The sequence below is a fragment of the Onychomys torridus genome, chromosome 11 (assembly GCF_903995425.1).
Source record: "Onychomys torridus chromosome 11, mOncTor1.1, whole genome shotgun sequence".
Lineage (NCBI taxonomy): Eukaryota > Metazoa > Chordata > Mammalia > Rodentia > Cricetidae > Onychomys > Onychomys torridus.
The window spans coordinates 36112035-36124949 of record NC_050453.1 but is presented as its reverse complement, the minus strand read 5'-3'; the positions used below and the strand labels follow the sequence as shown (position 1 = coordinate 36124949).

General features: G+C 42.0%; 1 protein-coding gene across 3 annotated transcripts in view; it reads left to right on the top strand.

Annotated features, from left to right (window-relative positions):
• Window positions 1-12915, top strand: part of Astn1 (astrotactin 1) — a 331275-nt gene that overhangs the window by 104932 nt on the left and 213428 nt on the right. Inside the window, exon 1 of one of the 3 annotated variants that reach the window (XM_036202076.1) lies at window positions 8020-8062. The exons of the other annotated variants lie outside the window; for them this stretch is intronic. Within the exon in view, the coding sequence (XP_036057969.1) occupies window positions 8041-8062 (22 nt within the window). The 5' untranslated portion in view covers window positions 8020-8040. Of the gene's footprint in view, window positions 1-8019; window positions 8063-12915 lie in introns of those variants that run through there. 3 annotated transcript variants of the gene reach the window in all.

Here is a 12915-nt window from a genome sequence, read left to right as displayed (position 1 = left end):
GTTTTTTCTAAAATGTCTGAGGAAAGCCCTATCCAAGGAAGCAATGCTTCCTGGGGAATGTTTTGAATGAATGGACTCTTTTAGAACAGCATTTAAAATCACCAAGTACTTAAATCTATTAAGTTACTAGATTACTATGCATGAAACAATGGGCATTAAGTAGAAATTAATTGACAACAGTGTTTATCACCTCTAGGCTTGTAAGAAATATTCTCAAGGTATGAACAAATGATGCCAGTCATAACCTCTAACATTCTTTTATTTTTGTGAATGAGGGAAATGACAAAAGTAACTGGTGGGATAAATCTTCTCAGTTTTTATTGAAGAATCCATGAAATTTCAACAATGGTGTTACCTTCTGACATTGATGGATATATAGAAGTAATCATTAGTCCTAAGAATCTCCCAAATCAAACTATAAAATAAGAATAGTTAAATTACTAGTGCTGCATAAAATCTACTCATGAATCTCAAAGAGTTTCAGAGGTGAATGTGGGAGAGGTAAAGAGTTCATCTTTTACAGCAGATGACCCTGCCTGCCTCTATTGGTAGCAGACCATTGAAATTGATAATGCAGTATGAAATCCATAAACACTTGAAACCCAATCAACAGGGTGTGAGAGGGGTGTTACTGGTGGGAATTTGTGTGTACCACACACACACTCATCAAGGGGGGTCTACTTGAGTTTTCAAAATTATGCCTTTAAAATACATCTTCCTTAAATAATAAATAATAAGTTAGCGACTGTCTTAGTTTCTTTTCTCATTTCTCTGACAAGATACTCGACAGAAGCAACGTAGGGAAGAAGGTTTTACCTGGCTCATTGTTGGAGAATACAGTCCATTGTAGCAAGTCCTTCTTTATACCACCAGCTTCTCAATAATGACACAGAGACTGATTATTAATTATGAAATCTTGGCCTTAGCTTAGGCTTGTTCTCAATTAGCTCTTATAACTTAAATTAACCCATTTATATTAATCTACATTCTGCCACATGACATTACCTCATCTCCACACTGCCCATCCTGCTTCCTCCGTGTCTGGCTTGCCACTCTACCTTTCTTCTTCACAGGGTGCTCTCTGTCCCTGAATGTCCCACCTATCCTCTTCCTGCCTAGCTATTGGCCATTCAGCTCCTTATCAAACTAATCAGAAGGCACCTTGGAAAAGACACATCTTCACAGTATAAAAATATTCCACAACAGTCCATGATGGCCAGTCACATTGCATCTGCTCTGAAGACTTAGAGAGAGCAATGCTGGTACTCAGCTGTCTAAATGTCTTCCCATGTGTTCTGTCTGGGAGCTTAGCCTATTAGGTGTTGCCACCAACTTTCTTTCCTCATGTAAAGTCTTCTGGAAACCAGAGAATATCTCTTAGGTAATGACAAATGCAGTTGGCAGAGGAGACTAACCATCACAATTCTATATCTACTGAGCATGGTACTTCAGTTTTGAAAACAATTTAACTGCTAATCCTTAGCAATGACTTGATGATACTTTGTATATTAAACTGACTGTGAAACTATCAGACACAACTAACTATTCCAGAAGGAAGGGAATAGTAGGTGGTATTTCATGATTCTCTCGTGTGATCATCATTAAGATAACACTCTCATGGTCGAAGGCTTCCTGGAGTTTTGAAGTGAAAAAGATCTTTGCCATACTACTGGTGACTTGGGAACATTATCTAGAGTTCATTAAAACCAAGGTCTGAAAACATCAACTCAGTGGCCAAAAAGGGAAAACAAAATACCAGTATGAAGGATGTGGAAAACACAGTAGTACTCTAAATTTTAGAAAACCACATTGACTGTTTGCTACCCCAGGAATCAAGCAAGTTATTCTTGTCAGCAATTTTAAATGATAATATCACTGACAAATGTGACTAATATTTCTCATATTTGTAAGCCTTTCTGTTAGCATATTCATTTACTAGCACTCCGAAGCATATTATTGCCATTCTTTACAGATAGAGAAACTGAGGCATGATGACTTCAGAGATTCTACATGTAGAAGCCTTACCTCAGACTCTGCTTTTCCATTAGAATCCTTCCTACTTCTGCGGCTTCTTCTTCTGCCTTCTTCTAGTTCAGGGCTACACCTGACAAACAGAAAGTGTGCAAAGCAAGCTGCTGCTGTCATAAGAAGAAGTTTAGCTCAATGGAACTGGAGCCCCAAACATAACTCACACTTCTTCTAACAGCCAAGCATGGGCAAAAGCAATATGAACAAAGTTTAAGAGGAGAATGTGACAGGGTTTATTACAGAAGGTGACCTTGCCCTCCGTGTGGTCAACTGACAGATGTCAAAACTCATTTGGAACCCAAGAAAGGTGGATTTGGGGAAGATGAAAGGAAGTATACCTCCATTCAGCAGGTATTATTCTTTGGGGACTCATTTCCCAAGGTGGAGTATAATCGAGAGAGAGAGAGAGAGAGAGAGAGAGAGAGAGAGAGAGAGAGAGAGAGAGAGAGAGGTGGTAAACAAACCAAAAAGACACAGGGCACTTGATGAATGAAAGAGGCAGTGTTGCTGAGAAGCAGAGCTTGATCTCAGCTTCAAGGCTGAAATGAGGGAAGATAAGCCCATGCAGAGGCAGAGAACTGCTTTCCCATTCTGTGCCTTTTGTTTGTAGACTGGGAAGGAGACGGAGAAGCTGTCAACGCCGTAGAGTTGCCCCTCAGTTCTCATCTCTGTGTCCTGTCTTGAACCTAATGACCCACTCAACTTAGCCGCCTTTCTTTTGTTCACACTCTGTCTCATTTGATGAAATTTGCTGCTGTTTTTCTTTAAAGTATACTCTTCCACCGTAGAAATAGAAAACTCGACACTTTTTGCTTTTAGCCTATCAAACTTAAATGGCATAGTTTTGAGAACAGCCTCAGATGAATGGAGAAGGGCTCTCAGGAAATGTTTATGGAAATGTAAGCATATTCAAACACACATACAGCAGATAGTGACCAGGACTATCTAGGGGTGGAAGAACAAAGTGTGTCTGAGAAACAGAGCCACTGCTGAATGCAGTATGGCACAAAGGCATCTGTGACAATGGGAACCAGTTGAGTGAAGGCAAACTTCCTTTCATGTGCACTAAACTCATTTTTTCTTGGATTTCAAATGGGGCTTTGAGTCTTATCAGGCAAATATTTGGAGAGCAATCTAACATGTACTTTATGCAATCAACAGGGGTCACATTGCTCTCTTGATATCCTTGTATCAGAGGCTCACTCGTATCTTCTCCATTAAAACACATTGTTCTTCTCATAGCCAGCATTTCCCACTGCCAGGCCCATAATGGTTATTTTATTGTGGAGTGCTTGGAGAAAGAGGGTGATGAGATTAGGCTGTACCCACTCTAGGTTACTTCTCACTGAAGAAAACAGTGGCACTCTAGCTGAGCCTTGCCCCAAGAGACTCCATTTAAAAATATATTTATTCTTTATTCACTGTGCGTGTACAAATGAAAGTCAGAGGACAACTTTCAGGGAGTGATGTGCTCACTCCACCATGGTTCTTTCAGGGATAGAACTCAAGTAGCCAAACTTGACACTGGGTTAGTCACTCAGCCTTTTCACCCATTCAAGGCTTTTTACAGGGTGGGAGAAGGCTTTTATTATAGACACCAGAGAGAGGATATTCAGATGCCTTTGGGGGAAGTCCAAAGCAGCCATTGCTACCTCTCTGGGGCAGAGAGGAGAGGGGCAGACTGGCAAGGGCCAGAGCTGTCATCTCCAGGGAGTAGATAGAACAGCAGGAGCAAGTACAAACCTTGTGGATTATAATGAAAAACTGCTAACTGCAGGGTAAGGGAGGAAATCCTGTGAACTGGAACAACCTGGAAGTTTAGGATAGCAGGAGAGGGGACTTGTTGGCCTGTAGCTTTGGTATGCACCATGGGTACCTGTCAGTAAGGAAGCCGATCCTCCTGGCAGACAGGAACCCATTTCATAGGAATGATGGGAGTAAGCAGCAATAGTCTGTCTGCTCTTGGGGCAAGTGCTCCAGCTGGGTTTTAAAGTATCTTATCTAAATACTCCGTGACTCTTCCTGCATCTGCATCCATCTCTTGCCTAGGCCTTGTAGTAAGGCATTGTTAGAACACTTTGGACTCTGCTCCAACCTCTTTAACCTTTGTAGTCATTCTGTAACCTACACATATGCATTTATATATACAGAGAGGTTTGCTGTGTGATATATACTGTGCGATCTGAGAGTTAACTTTAGTAGTTGAGATAGGAATAAAGGAATCTTCCTTGGTCAGCTATGAAGGAACATTGAGACTACTGGTAAACCACAGCCAATTAAAAACATTGTAACGCAAAACTTTATTGTTACTCAATAATTTCTGACTTGGAAATACACAAAAGTGTCTGTGTGTGTGTTTCTGACATAGAGCCTCAGACTTAAAGCAATAAATATGGAAAGGGAACCAATAAGGAGTGACTGTGTGTCTTTGCCAGCTGAGCACCACACCATTCACAGACCAGGTGGCCTTGAGTCCTTCTAAATCACCCCCAGGAAAAACTAGACATCCAGATCAAAGATTTCCATGGGGATATGTCTATCAGGTCATTTAGAGGTCATCTTGACCTTTTTCTCTAAGAGGCACTTACGCAAATCAGCCTGCAGAACTGGGCCAAGACAATGTCAAGAGTCTTTAGAACAGAAACTGGAAGCATGAACCGAGCAGATCTGATCCTCCACAGGGGCCAGGCATGGTGAAATCACATCAGATTGGCATGCCATTTGTATACTAGTTTGAACGGATTAATAGCAAAATTTCTATCCCAGCTCTTGCAGCCTCAACCTTTCAAATGTTTGCCTTTGTCTTTATTATTGATGTATGTGTTCTGGATATCTATTTTTTTTTCTGAAGTCCAAGAACCAAGCATATGGTTTCAAGGGTAAATATGCACTGTTTTGGTAGACAGTCCAATTGAATGGGTAAGGTGCTGTTCTGTGAGCGGGAAGACAAGATTCTAGTTCTGTCATTCCATCTCATTAACTCTCTCCTTTGAAATGGTCGAACCCCCTCTTTGGATTTCTGGTTTCTAGTTCTATGAAGCCCATCCCTCAGAGCTGATCAACTTATAAAGAGGGGCTTATAAGAAGGGCTTTGCCAATTGTAAGACAGGAGCCATGGTTAGGGATTATTCACAGAGCTAAATGTTCATTGCTTTCCCTTGATCCTTCACTCTCTCAATGAATAAATAACACAATGATGGCACCTAATACAATGACAATATTTCATCTTAACTTTGCAGTAGCTTCGGTCCTAGTTGTCAAGACGGCAAGTGGAGATGATAGGAAGGTAACACTGAAGAACTGTGGAGTGAGAAGAGGCTTTCAAGCTAGTTTATCCCCACCTTTCCATAGGAGACAATGGTGCAGAGAGGAGAGCCTAGAGAAGCAAATGTGCCCAAGTTGTGGGTACCAACAGGTGGCACTCATGCTCAGGGAGGGAAGCTCATGTGGCTGTGGGAATGAGATGGAATGCCTCATTTCCAAGGAGAAGATGAGAATGGAATGTTCCATCTGAGTGTAAAGGTTCTTGGGATTTACAGAAGGAGGAGATCAGACCAATAAGTCTATAGAGTAGGACCTAGTGTAACACCGAAGAAGGCTCAACTGTACTTTAATAGAGGCACGTTTTTTTGGTCTCCTCCTACGACTGCCATACTTTATTCATCTGGGTGGACATGCCCTTATTTTTATTTTGTTTTATTTTGAGACAGGGTCTCACCATGTAGCCTTGGCTGGCCTGGATCTCACTATGTAGACCAGGTTAGCTTCAAAGTCACAGAGATCTGCCTGCCTCTGTCTGCTGAGTGCTGGGATTAAAAGTAGGCATGACTATACCCAGAAGGACCTGCACAACTTAATTCAGGACCATGTTGCCAAATCCATGACTTTCAGTTCACTGAAAGCTGATCTTACATACCAGAACATCCCTATGTGAAAGTCCAATCACTAGGTCTTAAAGCAGTGTTAGCATTATTTGACTTCTGTCAGACACACAGAAAAAGTGTTCACTTTGCTAAATAGCACTTCCAGGAATGCATCATTGTGACCCACCCTATGTTCCTTAACTAGAACTAAAGTTATTCATGGACTTAAAGTTTCTGGATTCATTAAGACAGTGAAGACCCTAGGACCATTTGAAGGTACCGCTTGCCTAATTCTGTCAAAGCTTATTGCTCAATTTTAATATTTATGTGAATGGCACCAATAATCACACCGACTATGCTGCTGCTGCTCTTTGTTGTCTGTTAAATGCCAGAAATTGCTAAGCAACCAGTTTCTTGTATCCTGAAACTGGGATTTTTAAAGCAAGGACCAGAAGGTATGATATTGAACAGTGGCCCTTAAGACCAAGAGACCTAGGTTTGACTTTCTCCTCATTCTAGTGTGTACTAACTGAGTAATCCTGTCAAGTAGGTTAGCTTCTCTGGAATGCAAGTTCTTTAAGTGTAAAGTAGGGAGATAACAGTCCTACACTGAAGGGTCATTGAGGTTTAAGCACTCATGAATACTTAGAGAGCTGTTCAGCACAGCCAACACCTGAGAGGCATCACTTGTGGAGTTGAGTCATGGACAATCAGAACAGAACTATAATTGAACGAAAACTAATTAGAAGTGGAAATGAATCAAGACAACTTAGGCAAGCAAGACACCTTTCTACACACTACCTTCAGATAATTTTGACAATTTTGCATTCTCAACTCCTTTTCCATGTACCTTTTTTTTATATACATAAAAAGAGATTTTTTTTCCATTTATTTATTATCCCAGAAGCAGTTTCTCTCCGCCTCTCCTCCCAGTCCCTTCCCCTAATCCCCCTTCTGTCCCCACCCGCAATCCACTCCTCCATTTCCGTTCAGCCTAGGGCAGCCCTCCCATGGACATCCACAAGACATGGCATATCAAGTTGCAGTAAGACTAAGCACCTCTCTATTTATTAAAGCTGGACAAGGCAACCTAGTGTGAGCAGTAGGATCCCTAAAGTCAGCAACAGTGTCAGAGACAGCCCCTGTTCCCACTGTTAGGAGTCCCACAAAAAGACCAAGCTACACAACTGTAACATATATTCAGAGTGCCTAGGTCAATCCCACGCAGGCTCCCTGGTTGTTTCTGGGAGCCCCTATGAGCCCAGGTTAGTTGATTCTTTTAGTGTCCTTGACCCCTCTGGCTCCTACGATCCTTTCTCACCCTTCTCTGCAGGATTCCCCGAACTTCACCTAGTGTTTGGCTGTGGGTCTGCATTTGTTTCCATCAGTTGCTGCATGAAGCCTCTAGAGCAATAGAGACTCACAACCTCGAAACAATCCGTGATAGGAGAATTACAGCAGATACTGAAGCCCTTGTTAGCAGAAGATCAGCAGCATCAGAGAGCGGGCTTCCGGTCCACAGAGCTCTTGGTGGGACTAGTGGGGAGTTTCCTTATAATTATCTTGCAACAAGTGTTCTGGGTTTCTAAAACCCAGGTGTGTCCATATTGCTCCTAGTGCCACACAGCAGAGGAGCAACCCCCTACCCCCAAGACAGCAAAGCTCAAATTAGAATTCCAGTGGAGAAAACTTCAGACTTCAAATGACTTATTCTTCCCACAATGTATGAAACGATCTATAAATACATATTTTAACATCATGGAGTTTAAATATTATTACACATCTTACTTGATGTCAGATTTTGTTAAATGCATGTCGTTATCTCAATTACAAAGGTCAGCCATGTGGCAGTGGAGAATAGAACTAGATGCAAGGTTTTTTAAAACCCTTTTACCAGTACATCTGCAGCCCAGATAACCCGGTTCTTTTCAAAGAGCTTTGGGCTTTTTTTTTTTTTTTCTTTCCCTTTCAAATGAGACTTTAATGAGTATCATGTGGATAAACTCTTTTTCGGAGGTTTGAAAAGATCCAGAGAAACACTGTGGTAGGAACAAGTAAACCATTTTGGATGAAATCACAAGCCATTTAAATGCTTCCCATCTCTCTGGTTGTGTCAGAACCTTTTGGCTGCATCTTTCCCCCCACAGGAATGTTTTCGTCTCCAGGGCTAGGTAAGTAGAACGTGTGTGAGGTTGCTCCATTGCTATTCATGCCAGCACCGAGGAGTAGCATGGAGTGACCTACTTCCAGCAGCATCCATAGAAAGCTCCACTGCTTCCCATGGAGGCTGATTCCACTTCCCACAGCTCCTACCCACAGGCCGCCCTCTGAGTTGCCTCTCTGTGGACTACCCAGGCCCCTATTTTCTTCCTTTTTCATGCTTACTCCCTGTGTTGATTCATTTTATCCCACCTTTGTCCATTCCTGGAGAAGAAATGGGTGGCTGGGCAGCTTTAAAGGAAACTAACATCTCGGACTTTTGGAGTATAGCGTTTTCAGAGAATTCCAGTTAGGGGTGTTAAGACAGGTAAGGTGAAGTTTTAGCTAGACTCTCCTTATACATACCTAATGTACTGAAGGTTAGTAGCTGACTGGAAGCCATTTGGAAGTATTTGTGTGTGAAAGAGTCCCCATAAGGGATCCTACACTGAAATTAGACACTTCAGCCAACCCCTACTCTATAGAAAGATAGACTGAATGACACACAACTATGCCAAAGGCCTAGAAGAAAGCCTAATGTAAAAATCTCTAGAGATTATTGTCCAGCTGACATGCAGAAATACATTTAGTCTGCACCTGATTTGGGGTCTTACGATCATCAAGTGTCATGCTCTATTTTGTGACATCAATGAGAGGTCAGAACTGGAGAGATTTTGGAGACTTCTAACCCGTCCCTTGAGGACAAGGCATATGAGCTCCAGAGAGAGCCTCAGACTTCCTTCCATACCCCTGTTCAGTGCTCTGTATGCCTTGTGATTCCATTTTTCATCACCATGTCAGTGATGTACTGAGATCTTAGTTTATGTCATGCAGGATGAATGCCCCAAAGCCGAGGACATAGGCATTCAATCACCCTTCATCTGTCATGGGTGAATTCTCCTATTCCAAATCTCAGCAAATCAAGAGGGTTCTGGTTACCCGAGAAGAGAAATTCCTGTGCTTCTGTTGGTAACTGTTTGGTGTTTTAAGCTGTCTTGATCTGCAGCTTTGCTCCTGATAGTTCTGTAGCCATCGCTGACGTTTGTTTGGATGAAGAGGACCAAGAACAGGATGTTAGAAAACAGTTCTATTGTGCCAGTGAATTGAATGCAGAAACCACAATAGGAGCCACATTCCTAACTGGTCTATGAATGTCTTCACAAAAGAATTTTCTGGCTCTGGAATCTCACATTTTGTCCACTTAGCTAGGCATTAACAGGCACACACTCCAGGCAATGCATCAGCATTCCTGGCATCGATGCTGGCTGAATTCAGGCCCAGCAGAGCTAGCTGTCTTCTATGGTTCTCACTCCAGGATGTGGGATCATTCCATTTCAGAACTCCAAAGCAGATGGTCCCTGTGGTGAGAGGTACAGTGCCTCAGCCAACTCTGCCCAAGGCTGATGTCTGGCTGGTCTCATTTCCTCATGTCTCTTGACTTTGTCCTTTCTCTCTACTTCCTTCTCCTCTGTCTGCCCATCATCTTCCTTCACAGATGGCCAAGACACTAATGTGCTGCTGTCATTATGTTTATGAAACAAGTTGAGGTCCTTAGAGGCTGCTGTTCCTGAGACATTCAAGACAGGTGTCACGTTTGATAACAGGGTGGAGATTTGCAAGATAATTAGTGATCCCTGGCTGTTATTAACCCCTGACTTAAGCAGGTTATTTTCTTACAAAGGTGTTGAAAGTTAATACCGATGTTAATAGTTTCAGTCAGGAGACCATAATGAAACCATGTGGAAAACTAGACCTACCATCAATATCTTTCAAGCTCTGAAAGTAGGGAATGGAAATGGAAAGTTAAAAAAAAAAAATGAAAGAAGACTAAAATGAAGTAGACTAGTTCTGTCACAGGCCCAGCTTTTGTAACATTTTTGATAGTCACTCCCAGATAGACAAGACACAATTGTTACACTTTGGTTTAGATGATTGGTCTAACCCTATTAATGATCTGAGTTCAATAATTTATATTTTATTTTATTTTGTGTGTGTGTGTGTGTGTGTGTGTGTGTGTACACATATATGGAGGTTAGACATTGGATTTTTTCTTTTCTATCAAACTTTGCCTATTCCCCTGAGACAGTCTTATTGACCTGAAGCTCAGTGGGTTTTTGTTTTTGTTTTGATTTTTGTTGTTGTTTGTTAGTTTTTATGTTTGGCTAGGTTTTTATTTGTTTGTTTTGGGGGCTGCTTTTGGTTGGTTGGTTGACTTGGTTTGTTTGGGTTTTTTTTGGTAGGTTGGTGGTGATTAAGCCTTTGTGATCCTACAGTTTCTATACTACCCTAGTGCCAGGGCTATAGGCCTGTGCCCACACTTAACTTTTTACAGTGGTGCTGGGGATTTGAACTCAGGTGTTGATGCTTAAGCAGCAAGTGCTGTGACCTACTGCATCACCTTCCTCCCAAATCAACCTTTAATACACAGGAAACTCACAATGGCCACTGGGATCGCGTATAGTAGAGGTGGAGCTCAGTTTTATTTTCAGAGATGTTCTCTTTTACATGAAATTATTCCACAAATAATATAAAGCTATTTGTAATGCCACACTTATAATTGAAAATAACCAATAAATCTCAGTATCTCAGAGATTCCCCCATTCTCTACCAGCAAGGACCCTTCTTAGTAGTGCATTTTACTGTCCCTTCAATGGAACTAACTCTTTTCTAACTGGGTTCTTGAGGGAGTCCCTCAGAAAGCATTTTAGATTTGGTTTGGAGAAAAGACTGTGTTCACATGAAAATAAATTTGAAAATCTAAGCAAGGCCTTTCAACAGGAAGAATGGCCACCAGGGGGTGTCAACAACAACCTTGAAAGATCACAGGATCAGTTCTGCAGGTACCCTCAGCATGAGTCCAAACAATGACAAGCAAATGCTACCTCCTGCCTTGACCTGGGCAACCACAGTACCTCATTACCACTCAGCTGAACTCAGCTTGAAACTCAGGCTTGCTAGCAGTGAAAAGGGGTCCCAAGATGCCCAGACTGCTCTAACATACTCTAAGCAATTCACTGAATTAAATGATCCTTGAGAAGTTTCCCAATTAAATCCATACTCCAATTGGAATTGTCTAGTTCACTGAAGGAGGGCATGGTGGATCTGGTGCTTGGAAGGAAAATCTGATATTGACTTGATGTTTCTTAACAACTCAGATCAGATTCTGTCAGTATGAGGATATGCATGTGGATAGTAAGGGCATGTTGTAATTCAGGTAGAACAATTTTTGCAGCAAAGTTTTGAGTGTCCTGAAGTAACCCCACAAAGAGACTACGAACTCCCAGCCCACAAACTATCATTAGAACAATGACTAAGACTAATTAAAAGTGATATCATCTCACTCTGCTTTTCCAACCCAAGCTTTTCTCTCAGATGTTACCTGCCCAATATCCCACCAGTGTGGCTCTCTGAGGCGTGAAACTCCAATGTTCTCTCTTAGAAACCAGATATATGTAGCAGCATGATGAGGATCTTCCTCAATAGACTGGGGTAGAGCATGAAGTTGGGTCTATATCTTGGAGTCTATGCCCATATCTTCTCAACCCAGGGTAGAACATAGGTCAGACCGGAGAAGAAGTCTGACATTATCTGTGATGTCAAACTTATGCTTTCTGGAGACAGACCATATGATTATCAAAGTTACAAAGGAGTCTTAAAGTTCATCCACACGATTTTGTCTTCCCAGAGATGAGGAAGCTCAGAGCAAGGGAGCTTATTGAAAGTTCCTCAGATCATGCCTAGGCCTCCTGAGTCCCACTTCTCTCTTTAGTCACTGAAGAATGCAGAATCAGAGCCATAGTGACACACAGATCTGGTATATCAGCCATTCTCGTTCTGAATCTTGCTGATCATTAACTTGCTTCATGCTTCTGCCTAATAGAATTGTGAATGACTTTCCCCTAGCTGTGAACTCCTTAAGATGGCATTCAAGACTCTTACAAGTGTCATTAATCTGGATTCTGAGAGTAGGTCCTCTGTGGTTCTTCTACATATCCCACACCCCTGCAGCTTAACTAGACCTCCTGTGATTCTGACAATGTGCATCATCCTTCTGTTCCTTTGCACATACTGTGGAGATTGCATCTCCAGAATTTTCCACCATTTTACTACTTCCCATCAGTGTTTACCCAGCCAAGTTTCACCCGACACTCAATGGGGCTGTCACTTAGCCCTGGCCACATCTGAAGTTTCTTGCTCCTTGAGAGTAGATGTGCATAGTTAATTTCCAACTGTGACAAACACAATGTGGTCCTGGAATATTTATTGTATATAAGGAGTGGCACTTTTATTTCTTTGTATTGCAGGGCTTGGGGAGGCACCGAAGATGTGAGGTTTGTAGGAGCAAGAATAGACATGGGAAGATCTGGGATAGCCCTCCCTTTCTGGAGACCTCAGCCCTACTGTGTGCTGAAAGGATCGGTGCTTGTGACACCTGTGGCACCTGTCAGCACCTGTGATATCTGGAAATAACCACAAAGGTCCTACTGGAATTTGTACTTTTTCAGTAAATTGCTGTAAAGGTCCTAAGTGAGCCTCAGTGACAGTCCTCTGTGGCTTTGGATCAAAGTATCAATGTTATCACCTCCCCAATTTGATCCTTGAAGTCTCAGAACTGGCTTGAATTACAGTTCTTCTTCTTGAGACAGTGGCATTCACACTAACGTGTTTACATTAACATTCCCAGCTCAGATCTCAGTTTTTGTTGGTGAAGAAGTTGGCAGGGCATTTACCATGTAGTTTTTCATCTGCTGATCAGGCCAGATATAGCATAAGTATAAATACGTTGCTAGTTTAGCATGTGAGCTCTTTTGTGTCAGATCCTATG